This window comes from Ostrea edulis, chromosome 3, assembly GCF_947568905.1.
Source record: "Ostrea edulis chromosome 3, xbOstEdul1.1, whole genome shotgun sequence".
NCBI classification, from domain to species: domain Eukaryota; kingdom Metazoa; phylum Mollusca; class Bivalvia; order Ostreida; family Ostreidae; genus Ostrea; species Ostrea edulis.
This window is the reverse complement of record NC_079166.1, coordinates 52,866,380-52,879,419: the sequence shown is the minus strand read 5'-3', so window position 1 is coordinate 52,879,419 and position 13,040 is coordinate 52,866,380. Positions and strand designations below refer to the sequence as shown.

The 13,040-nt window shown below is 34.8% G+C and overlaps 1 protein-coding gene across 13 annotated transcripts in view; it reads right to left on the bottom strand.

Moving 5' to 3' along the window:
• LOC125673833 (palmitoyltransferase ZDHHC14-like) overlaps positions 1-13,040 on the bottom strand; it is a 72,306-nt gene that overhangs the window by 9,781 nt on the left and 49,485 nt on the right. For 2 of the 13 annotated variants that reach the window (XM_048910670.2, XM_048910672.2), the window contains exons 6-11: positions 12,238-12,286; positions 8,731-8,833; positions 8,165-8,274; positions 6,378-6,507; positions 2,254-2,383; positions 799-852 (exon numbers count right to left, since the gene is read on the bottom strand). In XM_048910670.2, the coding sequence (XP_048766627.1) occupies positions 799-852; positions 2,254-2,383; positions 6,378-6,507; positions 8,165-8,274; positions 8,731-8,833; positions 12,238-12,286 (576 nt within the window). Of the gene's footprint in view, positions 1-414; positions 466-501; positions 539-798; positions 853-2,253; positions 2,384-6,377; positions 6,508-8,164; positions 8,275-8,730; positions 8,834-9,277; positions 9,381-12,237; positions 12,287-13,040 lie in introns of all 13 variants that reach the window. The other 11 variants (XM_056158117.1, XM_048910675.2, XM_048910671.2 and 8 more) reach the window with 11 other exon arrangements.

Genomic DNA, 13,040 nt, shown 5'->3' with positions numbered 1-13,040 from the left:
GAGGGAACATGAGAAGACGGAACATGAGGACCTAATGACGGACAGAGTGTGAGTACAGGTGTACAATAATAATTTCTTGTGAAACGATAAGACATCAAATGATGTGCATGTATTAAAAGACTTGAATTATACTGCCAGTAAGTATGAAATTTTAAAAGGACATCGCATTCAACTCAAAGATAAAATAAATAGCACTACATAATGTACTGCAGTTGCATATAACTGACAAAGAAATCTTCCTATAATTTCATCAAATAAATGCACTACCAGCATTAAAACCAAATATAAAGCACTACTGCACAATACTGTGTTAAGAACTAAACACATCAACATTGTACTACTTAGTTAAGCTTTATGAGCCCAAACTGTTGTGGTGGTATTAAACCACCACAGGTGTGAGTACTTAGTACTTACCTGGCCCCCCATTACCAAAGCAGTTAGTAAGATGTTAGGGGTGGTGAAGGGCTGGAAGGAAAGTGTTAATTGTTAGCCTGTTTTTACCTGACCCTCCTCTATAATTTGATTTCCAGTTCAGACACTGTTTTATAAAAATATGTACATGTACATATAATTACTCTTACACAAAATTTAGAAGCTAAATTTACTAAAACTTTTCATAAGTTGTTTTTCCAAAATAATAGCAGGTTTTTGACCTCGTAATTTTGCTTTCCTTGATGTTTTGTTTTCCTTTTGTACAGATCTGTATCACATACAGGACCCCCTACTGAAAATGTTAATCAGTCTGAAGCCTAGGAATGCTGCACTCACTGCAGGAGTGTTGAGCACCCAACAACTCACCATTCTGATACGTCAGCTGTGTCATGGTAGTGTTCCACAGGGGGTTTTTACCAGCTGATAGAAGCAGCATTAAGAAAAGAACTCATCTTAATTGACTTCTTTGTAAGATGTATCAGTGAAGAGAGGTATCATGATTTACTATTTTATTTACCACTATTTCATCAATCTTTTGCATAACAATAAATCATCTGAATATTACTGTAATTTACTGTTTCACTTCAGAGTTGAAAATCAGAATTTTGTCATGTTATCTTATTGCAAGGAAATTTATCATTCATTGATAAACTAAAAAAAAAATGTTAACAGCAGTCCAATTTAATGATATCCAGAGTTCTAATATCCGTAATGTGATTGTGATGCAGAGTTCTAATATCCGTAATGTGATTGTGATGCAGAGTTCTAATATCCGTAATGTGATTGTGATGGGCCTCATCACTCACCTGAATCACCCTCCAGTTATAAAACAGATACTTTGCATTCCATCTAATGTTATCCTTAAGGGCCATGATATCTGGGATTGTTTGCATATCTTGATTCTGTTGTGAACTCTAAAGAAATCTTTTCAAAGATACATGTATATCTAACAATGTTTTCAATTTTGTATCCCTACCTCGGAGGCAGTCGGAAATTGAACACATTTGTATCCCTACCTCGGAGGCAGTCGGAAATTGAACACATTTGTATCGTACCATACAGGCAGTCGGAAATTGAACACATCTGGATTGACAACAATCCTACTATGAATTTTCAGATTGGTATAATGATTGTATCATATTGAATTACAACCCACGGTGTGACCAACACTACACTAACATTGGATGCTTTCACAGGTATCTGGTCAGTTCTCATCATGAAGGACCCCATTGAAAATAAGCCATTTGTTTTAACTATGTGTTCCTCTGTGATATTGTCTTGTATTTATATTGTATATGTGCCTATTCCTAAATAAATAAACTAAAAAACTAAAAAAAAAAAAATCATCTTGGAAAAGGGCAAGGCCTTTACATTTCTTTTCATAAAATCTGTAATAAAAAATTTATTGCGAGAGAAAAATATCAAATTCCCTATGCATCCTTTGTGCCAAGTTGGGTTGAAATTTGCTCAGTGATTCTAAAGTAGTAAAAAAATTTCAGAAGCTCACAGACATACAGAACATGGACAAACTCCAGTCAGAAAAGCTTTCAAAATGAAACCAATTATAACGTCTTATTAGCAGAAAAAGGAAACTAAAGTCTGGTCATATCTGAACACAGAAACATGTGCTATTTGTGAATATTTTTGTACACGCCAAAAAATAGTGTCACACGGTTAACTGCATTTTGCTTCTTTTAGAGCTGATGGGTTTCTTCCCAGCCATGTAACTTGACTCATGTACAGAGACAGAAATGTGCAAAGTGAAGAGGACAGTATTTACAATTCTATGACACGGTGTACTTCACAGCTGGACAGACCTACCATTTGTGGGAGGGAGTCTGCTGTTGATTGAACCGTCTGGTGTCTGGTAACTAATCATCTGTTTCATCACTGGCCCAGTGCCGTTACTTCCTGTCACATGACTACCAGTATTTGTCCCAACATTGTTAGTCTGTGAACAGTGTAAATTTCTATTAGTAATTGTGCAAAAATGTTTCAAAATCCATTTTAAAACAAATGTTGTAAAGTTCTTACATTAAATTCATTTTTCCCCCTCTACTTATTTTTGAAATTCTATGATAATCTTATTGCAAAGGGAAGATATGTTTTTTTGGATAAAGAAAAGAAGTCATAAAACAATTTCTATTGCCTATTGTAAAATATTCTATCCAGCATGCCTTAAAATAATAGCTGTAAATATGATACAAATGACCAAGGCTGGTCTTGGGAGGGACTCAGATAGACTGCTGCCCAATTCTCTGTATATACATGCATGTTGAATAAAATACTTGAGTCTTGTTAATGAATTAACCCTTCACTACTGACATGGATTCAGAAACATGCAGGCCTCAGCATCATGTCCATCAGTTCATCAAGCATCCACACAAGTAGGAGCAAGTTTGATTTATATTCTATTCCTTTAGAGTAGACAGCAGACATTAAAAACTCTCCTTAATCACAGTCACTGAAGCATGAAATGTAGGTCCGAACCACGAGTTCAATGAAACATTCCGAGATGTTTCAGTCCTTACAATGGTGTTCAGAAACACAGACCAACAGCATACTGATTCCTGCTCAACAATATCTTCATTGCAAGTGGTATAATAAAACAAATGTTACCACTGTAAGATGACTGTCATTTGAAGGTCATACATCAAACGAAGGAGGAATAGTAGATAAATCAGTGTTTTAAAAAACTACAAATTAAACTGTTGTGTGATGGGATTGTAGTTATGTTGAATAGATAAGACAGGAATTATATAACTACAAATTAAACTGTTGTGTGATGGGATTGTAGTTATGTTGAATAGATAAGACAGGAATTATATAACTACAAATTAAACTGTTGTGTGATGGGGTTGTAGTTATGTTGAATAGATAAAACGGGAATTATATAACGTATAAAGTTGAATGGATATGTCAGGATTAAACAGATGAATCAATACTTTTTAATTTTGTTGAATATGGTCTGTTGCACTCTCACATGGGAATTGGTTCTGTATAAATAATTTGAGTTGTACAGGTGAATGTTAACGTGTTCTGTATAAATAATTTGTGTTGTTCTGATGAATGTGAATGTGTTCTATATAAATAATTTGTGTTGTTCTGATGAATGTGAACGTGTTCTATATAAATAATTTGTGTTGTTCTGATGAATGTGAACGTGTTCTATATAAATAATTTGGGTTGTACTGGTGAATTACAATAGAGTATTATAAGCATTTGATAAACTAAGTATCATCAATCATGAATAAATCTTTCTCATCCATTTAGTATAAACCACTAATATGTGTTACTGTGAATTTACAGTAAGTGTGAACGACTCAGCTTCTCAAGTTCATTCGCCGTCCCGGATAGTTGATTTCAAAACAAATCTGTCAATGATGACGCATCAAGGAAAGAACAATCACTGCGATTGGACCAATATTTAAAGGTGTGGGAATAAAAATAATTTTAGATGGGCACACGTGTCTTTACACTAGCGTGTCATTACATAATCTTTTAGCACGATGGAAGAGACTCTGCAAAAAGGGAAAACCAATACCAACTAAAACAATGATGTTGATTTTAAAATTACATGCCGAGGGTTTATTTTATGGTAAAATCAGTAAGAAATTAGGCGTCGCAAAGGCCACGTTATAAAATTGTCAGTCATGGGAACTCTTGCACTGAAAGTGTAGCCAACGAAGCTCACACCGGATGTACCTTTGTTTATTGAGTATGAAATTAAAAAGAAATCAAGTCTATATTAATAGAGAAATCAGACAAAATTTATTAAGAAGAAATATTTGTACCCCTGACAATGTACCATCGGTGTCTTTAATTTGTAGAGCTGCGAGAAATTTTTTGGGAAATGACTTTCAAGAAACTGCAAAGAAAATCCAAGAGAAGCATATTTCTTCTGAACACAGGGGTTCGTCACGAAATTTTTGTCTTCTTAAAATTTGACATCGTCTATTCTATATTTACAAATAAATGTAAATATAGAATAGAGAGGGTCAATTCGTGATGGGCCCCTGTGATCTGAACACAAACGAAGTGTTGAAAACTTCTTTGCTACTGATTTTATTGCAATTTAGGCCGAGTCAGTTATATATACGTGTATATATATATATATATATTGACGAAGCGAGTGTCGCGTTCGTACAATGGGTAATCGCAATCATGGACATGCAGTTAGGGGTGGACCAGCGATATAGGTTCAAAGGTACGCCGGTAACGCAACATTAACAATCAACCTTTGCTGTGGTTTATTATGACGTTATAGAAGGCGCGTCTAATGCTAACGAAATGCTGAATTTCTTTAATAATGTGTTACATGTACAGGCGAGGGATGGTTTGGGGAATCTAGTTTTTGCTAGAATTCACAGAACTTGCCGTTGTTCATTCAATTAACAGTATCTAGCGATGGTTACTTCCGAATTTCTTACGAAAATGTGGGTATATATAACAGTAAAAGACATCAAAGCATCCAACTGCCATGTGTTGAAAATAAATGTTTTCTCGAAGTAGAATATCTATTGACTTAATATGACAATACTTAATACTTAATATGACAAATTATTTTAGGGGCGAGATCAAATGTTCAATGTTTGAGAAAACTGAGTTCGCATAGTTCTCACCAAGACACCCCAAAACTAAATATGAAGTATGTTGAAACTAATCGATTAACAAGTACAACAAATGAAAGTGTACATTGAAACTATTAAATGTTTATTAAAATGTATTATTATGTGGTTTTAAAGTCAGGTTTTTCCCCACTAAAGTGTAATCGATGTCGGATGCCAGAAACTTACGAGTTTTTACCCCCTCTTCCCCCTAACTATTTGAATTTAGAAATTTTTCCGACATCGATCTTTTGATCTCGCCCTTATCCAATGCTTTGTAAGATTTCGAAAATATCCTCTGAGAGAATTATTTAAAAATAACGATATGGAAACTGCGAATGTGAAAGAGGCAACAAAACAAAAGCATTGTTCTTAAACGGACAAAATTGCCTATAGAAACATGTACTGAAATTTCTGATCACTTAAAACTGACAAGTATCTACAGGAATTTAAGGGAGTAACCTTTCAATTTTTATTGGGATATAGAGGCAACTGCGGATCCTGCCTTTTCCCGCAGCATTTTCGATCCCGTCTTTTTCTTTTCTTTTCAATATTCAACACTATTTGAATTCTGGGATATTGCTATCCTGCCTTTTCTTTACATATCGGAGGCCGCCTTTTTCACCCTGTATCCCCCCTCCCTTACCTATTGATACTGCGATGGATTATAAGTATGGCACAGTTATTCCTGTTTAAAAGATCAAATTTATAAGGTATCTCATAAAAGTTATATCTTCTAAAGTTTACAAGATATCTTGTATCTTTTTTTTCTTTATAAGATATCCCATTACTTTTATACATGTAGATTTCTAGTATAATTTATATAAGATAAACTTTACAAGACATTTTATTAACGTAATCTCAAATCTCCGTTGTCAAATCAAAACCAATATTGAATCTCACGCTACGTACTGTGCAACTTACACTGAAATCAAACAGTGAAACTTACACTTGTTAAGCACGAGATAATATAATGCCAAATACTTGGGAACGCCTACCTATAATTTAACCGACCAATCAAAAGCGCTCTTTAAAATCACTCGAGAACTTTCCAATGAACTATCTGGAGCACGTCATGTACTTGCCGATATGTCTCGTTCAAACTTACTGTAAATCCACAGTAATTCTATAATATACAGGAACTAATAATAAAATATGGGAAACCAGAACTCTGTATCTCAAATCAACTATAAAAAATCTAAAGGAAAAACTCTAATCTGATTAAGTAAAAACAAAGATCTGTCCAAACAAATAAACGTGTTTGTTGTAGCTCTATGAAACTGAGTGAAATTGTAAACTATTTGGTGTTTGGGGGTGCTGGTTAGTACTAGGTCACACCTTAGTATTGTTAGTAGATCCATAGTACTCATGTTTAACATTGACAGCATTGCTCTCTTTGCCAGTTGATGTATTTACCCCTTGTGACTGTGAACTGTCTGGGATGACATAGCCTCGACTGTCTATCAGGCTGAAAGGGAAATCACAACATACAAAAATTACCATACTATAAAAGAGGTAGACTATATACAAGTAATATTATACATTCAAATGACATATACTGCTATATCAATTTCCAATGTGGTCACTTTTTCCTCTAACATATTTCATGCATGTTCAGTTTGGTTTTCTGACTTTGCAAGCACTTGTTTTTTGAAAATCCTTTTCTTTTAATTCTTTGATATATTTACATGTACAGACCCTGAAACGTGCTACTACACCTTAAAAACGAACCGAACCGTTCCGTGCAAGAAACGAACCGTACCGTTCAAGAAACGTACCGTACCGTGCAAAAAACGAACCGTACCGTTCAAGAAACGTACCGTCCCGTTCAAGAAACGAACCGTATCGTTCAAAAAGCGTACCGTACCGTGCAGAAAGCGTGCAGGATAATATTATGCAAACCCCGCCCCCAAAAGCCCGAAAGCGTACCGTACCGTGCAGAAAGCGTGCAATTTATGTCACGTGACCCACTTTTTCAGCCACAGTATATTATTTTCACAATGGCGCCCGATGGGAAAGGAGGTCGTAGACTATCGCTGGCTATTCGAAGCATTATCCTCAAACATCACGAAGCTGGGTTATCAACTGTGAAAATCACCGAGAAGTCAGGGAAATGAAAATCGGACTTCGCGTGATAAAGGATAGGAATATATATGTATTATCATCATTTTATTTGATTCAAAGACAAATGCAACAGATATCTAACATTATTAATTATGAATGACTGAATGCTGACAAAAAAGGACGTACAAACTTCACGTGCAGATATCCTGGATCTTTCATAATGCCGATGATAAATCACAATAAATGTGAAGTGCAGAAAATAATCATTGTGTCATTTGCGACTTTAGTGTATTCAAAACAAAATTCACTTCTTCTTAAAAACTTTTCCAATTTAGGCACTGTAATTTATATCCGGAAACTTAATACGCTTTGTTTTTACACTTACGCACGCCCATGACGGGGAGCAGTTCATGTAACAACTTTTTATAAAATCGTAAATTAATAAATGTCTGATGAGAAATGAAAAACAAATTGAAACGTAATAACAACCATTAAGACTTAGACTTAAGCAAATTCTAAAAACTTTTATTCATAACTCTTATGTACGTTATCAATATGGAATTATTCCATCGAAGCAATAAAAAATAACGTCTCATTTCCCCATGTGCACATTCTAACACAACCACAAATCCTGCAGCCGATAATCAAAGAGCCGAATAAGACCGATCGAGTGAAAACAAACTATCGAAACGTACAATTTATACGAAGTCAAAACGTTCAGGCCACGCCCACCTCATTAATAAAACGTGCAAACCGTTCACAAAGCGTGCAGCTATTTTTAGCAAACCGTACCGTGCAAGAAGCGAACCGTACCGTTCAAGAAACGAACCGTACCGTTCAGAAAACGAACCGTACCGTTCATAAAGCGTACCGAACCGTACCGTGCAACTGGTGTAGTAGTACATTTCAGGGTCTGTAGTTCTCTTGTAATACCAAAGCAACACATAAACTCATCTCCAGACAAGTGATCAAGACATGTACGTGCTGGTCTGTCTTCCTCTATCATTTACAACACTTTATCTCATTTCAACGAATTCTGCTTATATGTCCCATCTCATTACCTTGGGGGCGTGGGACCACATAAAACGCCCAGGCAGTTTCTGAATATAGATCCTTGACTGAAGGGATTGAAATTCTCCTGCCCTCTCTTTGCAGAGTAGGAACCTTTTATCTGAAATTACAGGATCAGACAGTAGCCTAAAATATACCCTAAAAAGGTAGGTAACAAGATAACCAAAATGGCCAAGTTATGTGTCAAGTTATAAGACAAATGATTTGATCAATTTCCTTAACATAGTTGCTTGGTCCTTTTCATTATAAGGTATAACATACTGTTTTAGTTACAGTTAATAAACATTGAATATTGATAGGTATATGGTGTCCTGTGCTTTTGAAAGACAAAATAATTCTCATATAAATTTCTTAGAAATCACTATTTTCTTCTAGCAACAAGGCAATGATTAGCAAAATTTTGATACACAAAAATAAATTCATAGCATTTTGACCTCAAATCGCAAAAAGTATGTTGATAGAAAAATTTCCAGTATATGATTTTAGTCCTGAATAATAAAATGTTGAAACCTAACTATGCAATATTGACAGACAGAAGCACATGTGTGGTACTTACATCTTCATTGGTAGTTTGTTCTGAAGCTACTAGATATGAATGAAATCCTGCTAAGCCGACCACAGACCACACAGAGAAGAAACAGATAATGGCCTCTATCACAGTACAAACCAGTCAAGGAAAATAACAACAACACTAATGACAAATAAATACATCAAATACATCAAAATGGCAGATTGTAAATAGGGATACTATTTAGTGACATCATACAAAATAATTGTAATGGAATAAGTATATTTAGCAACTTAAAGAAAAAATTACATGTAATCCATTTCCAGATGTCTCCAAAACAATACTATCCTCAGTAATATATTAAAATCACACAGATGAATTTCCTATGCGACTCTGAGGTAAACTTGAGTATTAGTTTAAGAAAGCACTACAGGAAAATAAAATATACAAAAACAACTAAAGCAAGACTGTCTGGGTCTGGTAGTCTGAGCAAGGAGAAAATATTGTGTAAAACACTGATAATAGTGAGAAAAATAAAAGGAACAAAGACGTTGACACATCGACATTGCGAATCCTGTTGTGATGATTTACTCACATCTTCATTTGTAGTTTGTTCTGAAGTGGCTAAATAGGTATGGAACCCTGCAAGCCCAATGATTGACCAAACCGAAAAGAAACAGATTATAGCCTCAATGATGGTGACACATCAGTTAAGGAGAAACATGTTCCAGAGAAAAGTATTCTTAGCAATATATTCTGAACTGAGCTAGGGACTGTGAGGTCATGATTTAAGTTAGGTCAGATATTGTGAAATCATGAATTTGGGGTTGATACTTCATTCTCTCAGTCTGTGCTCTACTGAAGTTTAATGGAGACCACAACTCCGGTGAGTAACAATAAAGCATCACTTAGGCTGGAAAGATCATGAATCTTGAGCTTTTTTACAGTAAATAGAAAATCTTTAAGAAAATGAGTGGCTTTATTAAAATGATTTAGAGCTACATGTTCAGGCTATAGATATTTGACTGTGAATTCTGAGCTGCATACTCTCAAATCAATCAAATTCCTAGGGTCAATGTTGCTCTCCTATTGTCTTTTCTTTTATATAGACCTACTGTCAGAGATTGCAATACTGATCAGCAGCGGATCCAGGATTTCCGGAAAGGGGGGTGGGGGAAGGGGGTGCACATGTGAAAGTCAAGTATTAGCTAAAATACTCAGCAATTTTTGGTGCCAAATCAGGAGTTTTAAACACATTATTTTAAAGAAAAAGAAAATAAGGGGTTGGGGGTTGCCCCCCCCCCCCCCCTAAATCTGCCACTGCTGATAAGTTCTAAATAGTGGATTAAACCAATAATTTGTCAAAACTAATAAAGCCATATTTGAATTTAGTTTGCTTTGTTGTCATGAATTGCTTAATTGAAAACAAATCATAAAATTAATTCTTTACATTAAAACCAGAGGGTGTATCACCATTTTACCTTGTATAGTTGTTAGAACTTATGTCCAAACCATTTGTATTGGTGTATTATTAACTTGTATAGTTGTTAGAACTTATGTCCAAACCATTTGTATTATTCAACAATATCTTCTGAAGAAATCAAATCAATACAACTAGTATTGCTATGTTGAAATCTTGTAAATGAGTGCGTTGTGAAAATTGATCTGTGCTCGGATAAGATAAATAATTTACTGATATGTACAACATATATTTGAATGATGTAGAATTTTTTGTCTTCTCTTCCACACATCTGTGAATAAGCTTGACTAATGAGGGCATGGCCAAAAGAATTTCTGCACATAATATATCTACATTTGATTTCAACATATTATTGTATATACTACAGCCCAGTTGCTAAGTACTTCGTTACTAGCTTGAAAATATGGATGTATATTTAATTGCTGTTATAAAATTTAGAAATTCATTTCAAAATTAAGTATTATCTCCCTCATGCATAGCTCTTATCCTTGGACGAATTTGGCTCCACTTTTTTGGCACGCTGTTTTTGGCTATACATGTATTTAGCTCTAAAACTTCATAGTTATTTCGGATTTCAAACATTTCGGTTGAGCATCACTGAAGAGACATTATTTGTCGAAATGCGAATCTGGTGCATCAAAATTGGTACCGTATAAGTTTTACATACAAAAGATCTGACAACTTACAGGTTCTTCCATTATCTATAATGCAAATGTATGGAAACATGATCTGATCTCTCTGAAAACTAATAACAAGGGGAATACTGAAAACTATTGTGACTTTTCAACACGAGTTCCAATTTCTTGAGTACAAATATTGATTGCTCTTTGTACAGATACAGAAATGATGAAAATCTTATAGACATGCAGATCTAAAGAATTCACAAAGAAAATTATTGATCCTTGATACACTAAAGATCAACAGTCATTTCTGGTTTACAGACATTATGCTCTTCATTTAGTATTCAACACACTAAGTTTATCTGATCTACTCTATAGCAATTAATAATGGGTCAGAAAGCAAAGATATGTCAGCTTCATTTTACTATGTTTTAGACATCTACTATTCATTTTTCTATGATAAACTTAGAAAACCCAAATGGCAGCATGCTTTTTATCGAGTAATGATACTTTAAATACAATCACATTTAATTCTTAAATTTGGTAATATTCAAATAGAGGCATTTTACATATATATCACAGAAAGAGATAATTATTTTATGCATTAAAGACAAATACATTCACCTTTAAAATAAATATTGAACATTGCATTAGCATGTTAGTATAATGACCTGAAGATGCAATTCCCATAAACAGTAAATATGCATACAAAGTTTGAACATCCCAAATCAACAAATGACAACCATGGAACAGTAACTGAATACATAGTGAATGGCCATCATCAGTTTATTCTTATAGGGTGGGAAAGACCCTGGAAAATCCTCTTGCTAAATCCATCTAATCTAGCCATTATACTCACCAACAGCCTTCAGGTAATCTAGCCATTATACTCACCAACAGCCTTCAGGGAATCTAGCCATTATACTCACCAACAGCCTTCAGGAAATCTAGCCATTATACTCACCAACAGCCTTCAGGAAATCTAGCCATTATACTCACCAACAGCCTTCAGGTAATCTAGCCATTACTCACCAACAGCCTTCAGGAAATCTAGCCATTATACCCACCAACAGCCTTCAGGTAATCTAGCCATTACTCACCACAAGCCTTCAGGCCAAATCACTATCAGCCATTACCCACCAACAGCCTTCAGGTAATCTAGCCATTACTCACCAACAGCCTTCAGGTAATCTAGCCATTACTCACCAACAGCCTTCTGGCCAAATCACTATCAGGAAGAGGGAAAATATTTTGTTTTTCATTATTGTCTGAATGATTATTGTCTAACGGATTGAAGAACAACTTCCTTCAAGGAAACCCAAGAGGAAAATTGCTATTTCTTTTTATTCCATTATCTATATGATTCAAGTCTTTCCATCCACATTAATGCTGTGATCAACTGAAACTGATAAACAAGCACATTTCAGTCAGTAGACAAAATGTTACAAAGGATATCTAGCTGGAGAGTCTCGCATTGCATGTAAGAAATTGTCTTCCTGTGACCCTGAAACAGAAAACATAGGTATTACTCAAAAGCCAAACTCTTGTACTCAGACATACCATAACTGTTGTCTAGCTAGACTTTGCACATGCATGCAAGTACAGTCTCTCATTATAATGAATCTTCAGTAAAATGCATTTTGTACAATCATTACACTGAAGATCTAAAAAAAAAAAATAGTTACTCATCTAAAAATTTCAAGCCTTAATAACATGCAGAATCCCTGCATAACACCATCGATCTACACATTTGGTTAACTCCCCAACTGGCCAGAATATAGCCTTCACTCTGATCAGAATATAGCCTTCACTCTGATCAGAATATAGCCTTCACTCTGACTAGAATATAGCTTTCACTCTGATCAGAATATAGCCTTCACTCTTCACTCTGACCAGAATATAGCTTTCACTCTGATCAGAATATAGCCTTCACTCTGACCAGAATATAGCCTTCACTCTGACCAGAATATAGCTTTCACTCTGACCAGAATATAGTTTTCATTCTAACCAGAATATAGCCTTCACTCTGGCCAGAATATAGTTTTTACTCTAACCAGAATAGTTTAAATAAATAACTACAGAAATGATATTGCATTTCATTACATGCATTTAGATAATTTCTTTCACATGGTATGTATTACTTAATAATTTAGGTTGTTCAAAGAAATAACTAAAGGAGTGACAAATCATTTCCACAGCCTTCATTAATTAATATCTTTCATTGACAAATGCAATTTGGCTCTAATCAAAATGATAAT